The 6,160-nt window shown below is 41.0% G+C and overlaps 1 protein-coding gene across 1 annotated transcript; it reads left to right on the forward strand.

Annotated features, from left to right (window-relative positions):
* Positions 1-231: 231 nt before the first annotated feature.
* Positions 232-5,009, forward strand: slc35e1 (solute carrier family 35 member E1). The gene is made up of 6 exons (XM_029001062.1): positions 232-626; positions 1,676-1,746; positions 1,882-2,019; positions 2,238-2,363; positions 2,647-2,892; positions 2,980-5,009. Exons 1-6 carry the CDS (start codon positions 299-301, stop codon positions 3,208-3,210), a joined length of 1,140 nt encoding a protein of 379 aa, XP_028856895.1. The 5' UTR covers positions 232-298; the 3' UTR covers positions 3,211-5,009.
* The last annotated feature ends 1,151 nt before the right edge of the window (positions 5,010-6,160 follow it).

The raw sequence follows: 6,160 nt of genomic DNA on the forward strand, positions 1-6,160 counted from the left end.
TGTATAGGGTTTTATATTACTGAGCGTTTGAGTTTATTGTTTAACAATGAAAGTGGCAAGCTTCTTATATATAAATGCGCGCGCCTAATACATGAGTGTCCCCATTTCCTCCCGCCGTCAGAAATGCTGCTGAGGATTCTAAAAATCGGGCAAGTATTTGGTGGTATTTATCATGCTGAAAGCGCTGCGTTGCGCCAGTCCTCCTGAACGCGCCCCTATTGTTGTGACGTCGTATCTGTAGACGTAGCCGCTCCACGTCTCCTGACCCAGCAGCCTCTGCCGGCGCCTGTGTGCGAAGATGGCCGCGGTGGAGCGTCCGCCCGTGAAGGAGGGGATCCGAATCGCGCTGCTGTGTCTTTGCTGGTACACGGTCAGCTCAGGGGGAAACGTGGTGAACAAAATCATTCTGAACGGCTTTCCGTACCCGGTCACGGTGTCGCTTTTCCACATCATCTCCATCGTCATCTTCCTGCCGCCGCTGCTTCGGGCATGGGGTGTTCCGAAAACCGACGTCCCGGCAAGATTTTACAAATGGTTCATCCTCCCGCTCGCCTTCGGGAAGTACTTTGCGTCCGTGTCGGCCCACTTCAGTATCTGGAAAGTACCTGTGTCCTACGCCCATACAGGTGAGCATCAGGAGGAATCTGCGGGTCCACCTGAACCTGCCCAGGCGCCCTTCACTGACGAGGCCAATTGGAAACAGCTGCCGCCTGATTTAGACCAGAGGACATGACACCGACGCGACGACTTTTAATTGAGTTAAATTAACCGAGAACTGATCGTTGATATATCGCGTGCATCACGATTGACTATAGAGTGACCCTCCCAGTTTTTAAATATTCGTTTTATGCGTTGATCTAATAGAACCCCCTGTGTTAACGTCTTGGCCAAAACTGTGTGATACATGATATCAATAGATAGATAACTTTTTACATCAGTCTTCTGTATCCTCCTTTTCTTAAAGCTCTTAACATTTGACCAAGGGCCTTATGATAGAAAACACAGCACAGCAGTGATAATGCTGAGGTTTGGATTTGTGCTTGTCGTCATAGAGGTATCAGAATCAACGTTCCCTCCTCTTGTGCCACCCCTATGATTTTTAGAAAAGCGCAGTCAAGTTCCTTTAGAGCCCCTGGTAGGATGTATTAGTACATTCAGTACATTTCACAATCGGACTGGAAAAGATTCTGTCACCCAGAACTTTCTTTTCTAAACATTTCTGAATATTCTTATTCTGGATTATTTTGACCTATCAATGTGTCACATGCACAAACATAATTAAACATCATACACTCAAACAAAAAGGTACAGTGCTACTATCTTGTTTCATTATGTAATTCCTTGCTAACTAGCCCCAGGCTTAGCACATAGCTGAGGAGTGGGCAACCTGTTTAATGCTGTCAGGTTTACTGTGCAGTTCTTGTAAAGGTATAAAATGCTCTAATCAGGAGCCTGAGTTTATGTAATAAGGCAGAATGATATTGATAAAGAGGTCTGTCAAAGTGTCACTTTTCATGCTCCTGGAATTCGTCTTAGCCAGTCAAAATGCCAAATCTGACCAGGCAAGTAACATTTATAGATTAATTAATTGGAGTTGCTGGGGTGACATAACAAATCTGCATGGAATGTGTGAACAAAGAGAATATATACATTATTTTTTCTCTTCCTCTCACAGTAAAAGCCACAATGCCAATCTGGGTTGTGCTGTTATCACGAATCATAATGAAGGAGAAACAAACCACCAAGGTAGGCATCCTTGCACCAAATCCCTGGAGTGTTGTCATATGGACAGTTTTGACCATTAACTCTCTGGCCAGAATATTTTTAATGATCTTAACCTTAATCAACAAATGGCACTTTACACAGTTGCTTGTTTTGCAGGTGTATGTGTCTCTCATACCGATCATCGGTGGTGTGCTCTTAGCCACAGTTACTGAGCTGTCCTTTGACATGATGGGTCTGCTCAGTGCGTTGGCTGCCACTCTCTGCTTTTCTCTACAAAATATTTTCTCCAAAAAAGTAAGAAACTAAAATTTGTTGCATGATGTTTCTTTTTACAGCTTTTTGTCAACAGCTTGTTTCAATGCTCTTTTATTAGTTCCTTCTATCTGAAAATATCTTTTTGTAATTCTACAAAAATCTATCAGGATGTTGATTTAAAGTAGTTGTATCTCATTAACAATATTTAACGTGTTTTCTTGACGTGCACAGCTTCTCTTCTTTTTGTATTTCTACAGGTGTTGCGTGACACAAGAATACATCATCTCCGACTTCTCAATATTCTAGGCTTCAACGCTGTTCTGTTCATGTTGCCAACTTGGGTGCTGATAGATCTATCCTCATTTTTGGTGGATGGGGAAATGGTGAGAAAAAAACAATGATTGAATTTGACTGGTTATTGATGCAGCAAATATCCAGTTAAGCAAGAGGAACTGAATATGTTGATCGGTTAATGATTTTTATCTACTGCAAAATCATTACTCCCATATAAGGAAAAAGAAACATTCACAGGACCATGCAGAAAAACTGTTCATACCTGGATGCCTATTGTTCAGACTCATTCTATATTCCTGTGCTCTGTTTTATGAGGTGTTTTTTCCTCTGTCTGTCATAACTGCTTCACTTTCCTTTTTCTGCTTTCCACAGGCAAGCGCAGCTACCTGGCCTGTGACCCTCATTCTGCTAGTGATCAGTGGCTTCTGTAACTTTGCACAGAACGTGATCGCTTTCAGTGTACTGAACCTAGTGAGTCCACTGAGCTACGCGGTGGCCAACGCCACCAAACGGATCATGGTTATCAGCATCTCGCTGCTAATGCTGAGGAATCCTGTAACTTCCTCAAACATGCTTGGAATGCTGACTGCCATTTTGGGCGTCTTTCTGTACAACAAGGTGAGCAATGTGATAAAAAGTGTAACGTAGTTTGACTTTTAACCATGAGCCATGTTCGCTGTGATTCCATTGTTGTCTCTTTCACAGGCGAAATATGATGCAAACCAGGAAGCCAAGAAGAAGTTGCTGCCAGTTTCTAAGGAAGACATAGTGTCATTTGACCACATGGGACAGGATAAAGCCCAGTCTAATGGTTCGGTGCCTTTCCCTCAAGGCTCAGACTTTCAGTACGGGCGGAGTAACGTGCTGAGTGACCATTTCCAGTACAGTCGGCAGACCTACACAACAAACTACAGCTCTGGCCAGTATGTTGTCTGAGTTGGGGATGTCCGTGTGGCACATGCTACTGATCAGCTCCTGTGGACAAATTCTCTGTCTTTGGTCAGAAGGGGAAAGTGGGGGTGTAATATTTTTTCCATGGGCCTGCATTTTGAATATGGGTAGCATTACCATTTTATGGTACTCCAGTCATGTTTTTCCCCCTCCTTAGCAAAGTGTGTGTGTGGGGGGAAGGGGGCGTCCTTTGATTACTTGAGAATGTAGTTAATCACGTAGGTGAATATTTTTTTTATTGTTTAAAAAAAAGGTGTGCTGTTCAGTATGGACCAGTGTGGCATGTGTCTGCAAGGACACAAGTTTCCTAAGCCAGCATGTCAAGGCCAGAGTTGGTACCTATAGGCTTTTTCTTGAAACTGCCCAGCTGACGTTACTAAGGAGATAATGCCAGTTTACCATACCTTCTCTTTTTCCAGAAGATCATGTTTATGAAGACCTCCAATATATTTTACATTTTTTTTAAATTGACATGGAAGGCAAACATGTAAGAGTAAAATCTGTAGAGTTGAACTTGATTGACCTCACAGGAGGTTTTCTTCATAGGAAACTAGGATTGTCTGTAGTTTACTAGAAATTGAATATTGAGGGTAGTGTACATTCTCTCGGTTTTGTTTCGATTTTACCGTTCACCTGCTCTGTAAAAGCTGGAGAGACACCCACTGAGATGGTTTTGGTTCTGATGCCCAGGTTGCTTTACATGCCAACCATCGTTCCTGCTCCTGCTTTTTAGTTTTGTGCATCACATAAGTGATCACATAAATGAAACAATCTACTAAAGCCCTATCAATGGAAGGAAGGAAGTGTTCTCCACTGTGAAAATGAAAGCAGTTCTCTTCCCCAGCGATTCTGGTGTAAATATTAATTCTTATAGTTTCTATGTGTTGAGCACAAATGAACTGAGCATCCTTATATTATGTGAAACCTCTGAAGTTACTTCTGCCTGGAAAATTCAAGAAGCCTGACTCGAAGCCTGCATGCTTCCTTTGCCCGAGATGCTCCTGACTGGGGTTCACCTCATGAAAATTGCCTAAACAAACCAGTCAATTCTCCTCAGAAGTCTGCCAACTGGGTTTGGTCACTGAGTTGTTATTTGGTGGCTTATCATGTTAATCCTGGTTTATTCAGTTTAAACCTTTCTAGCTAATACATTTCAGGCTGGTATCTGTCTACTGAATACAGAAGTTCTGAGCCTTTTTTTTTGTTGTTGTGTTTTGTCCAGAGCATCATATCATCATATTGTGGTCTATCACTGGGGTTGCAGCTTTAGGAACTGAACTACCTTCACAGTAAATGCAGTACACTTCATATTTAGTGGTGAGAAGTTTATTTGACGTTTATTTATTTGTAAAGAGAATAAACGGTGAGTCAGATGTAGCATATATTTATTGAGGTTCATATTTTAGTTAACTTAGTCAATAACTTATTTCTGGAAGAAAGGTTCGCAACTTAAGGATTATTTGCACAATAACTTACACTCCATTTTTGTGTTCTGTAGTAGGTTAGATAATCATGTTAATGACATATATAAACATCTGTTCCATTCTAAGGTGAATTTGAAGTGCAAAGTTTTCAAGTCAACATTTTCCTCAAAACTGGATAATATGTCATTTATGAGGACTGAGGGTTCAACTAAAATAAAGCCTCAAGACTGTAAGATTTCATTTTATGTAATTCATAAAAATATAATGAGTGCGCTGTGATGTCCACCATTTGTTCTCTTTTCTACAATCATGTATTTTTAAACAAAAGTAGTCATTGAGGTTATTAAATCAGTATGTGAATTTAGGGCCTGATATTTCTTTGAGGGGGAGGATGTTTTTTTTTTGTCTTGTGCTCTTATACAAAAAGCATTTTATAAAAAAACAGTGTTATGGATCTTATTTAATGTGTCTTGGTACGAATTTGGGGCAACTGCACTTTTCTGTCAACTTAATAAATGTCCTATTTTTTAATGTTATAGAATGGTTAATAATAATCTTAATGTGATCATAAAACAAAAATAAGGCTACCAGGGGCATCTAGAATGTGTGTATATTTAGGTAAGTGTGTTCAGTGTCAGTTTTAAATGTCATTACAGTGTGTGTTACATGCCTAGACGATGGAACCTGAGCTCCATACAGCTTTAAAGCTGCAACATTATAGACTGTAAACTCAAAGAGCTACCATGGAAGAGCTATTTTAGAGTAGAACAGAAAAGATGTTTTTAAACAAAGATGACCATAACTGCTCCTCCATTTTGACCCGTCATCGTCATCTGCTTGTTTACATGTCGGTTGCAGGTCTAAGGTTGATGTCTTACTTTATATGACATCCTACAGACCAGACTGCGTATTATTCCGTAACTTATTTGGCTCACAGTTCACACACCATGCAGCAGAATGTAAAGATTGGGTGTTAGGTGTAGCAGGTTCAGATTGAGTTCCCTTAAGAACAATGAGGGCTGGTAGCCCAGGGAAAGCCAGACAATGGAGCCTGTGTTCAGCCTGAGGTGAAACTGATGCACCATAACAAACTCTCTTTAGCCTCTCCTCTATTCTAATCTGTTGATTTATCAAGTTAAAGGTCCACACACTTCTGGTCTGGATTGGTATTTACACATACCTGTCTCCAGCGAAAAGCAGAATGATGGCCCTGTGCTAGCCATGATGTGACTGCATATATGGCCCATAATGACTGCTCAGACACAGAATCAGTTTATAAGGATAGACTCTTGCCTGCAACAATCATTTCAAGAGTGATATGGGTGAAATGATCTCATCTCGTCTTTTCCCCCACATTAATGCTTATGATATACTGACACTGAAATATTAGGAAAATGGTTAGTCTTCTTCCTCTGACTGCTCCCTTTGGAGGTTGCAACAGCAGATCATCTGGTCTTGCTCTCTACAACTGATTTGGTTTTACATTGGATGCCCTTCCTGATGCAACCGTC

The sequence above is a fragment of the Denticeps clupeoides genome, chromosome 13, assembly GCF_900700375.1.
Source record: "Denticeps clupeoides chromosome 13, fDenClu1.1, whole genome shotgun sequence".
Lineage (NCBI taxonomy): Eukaryota > Metazoa > Chordata > Actinopteri > Clupeiformes > Denticipitidae > Denticeps > Denticeps clupeoides.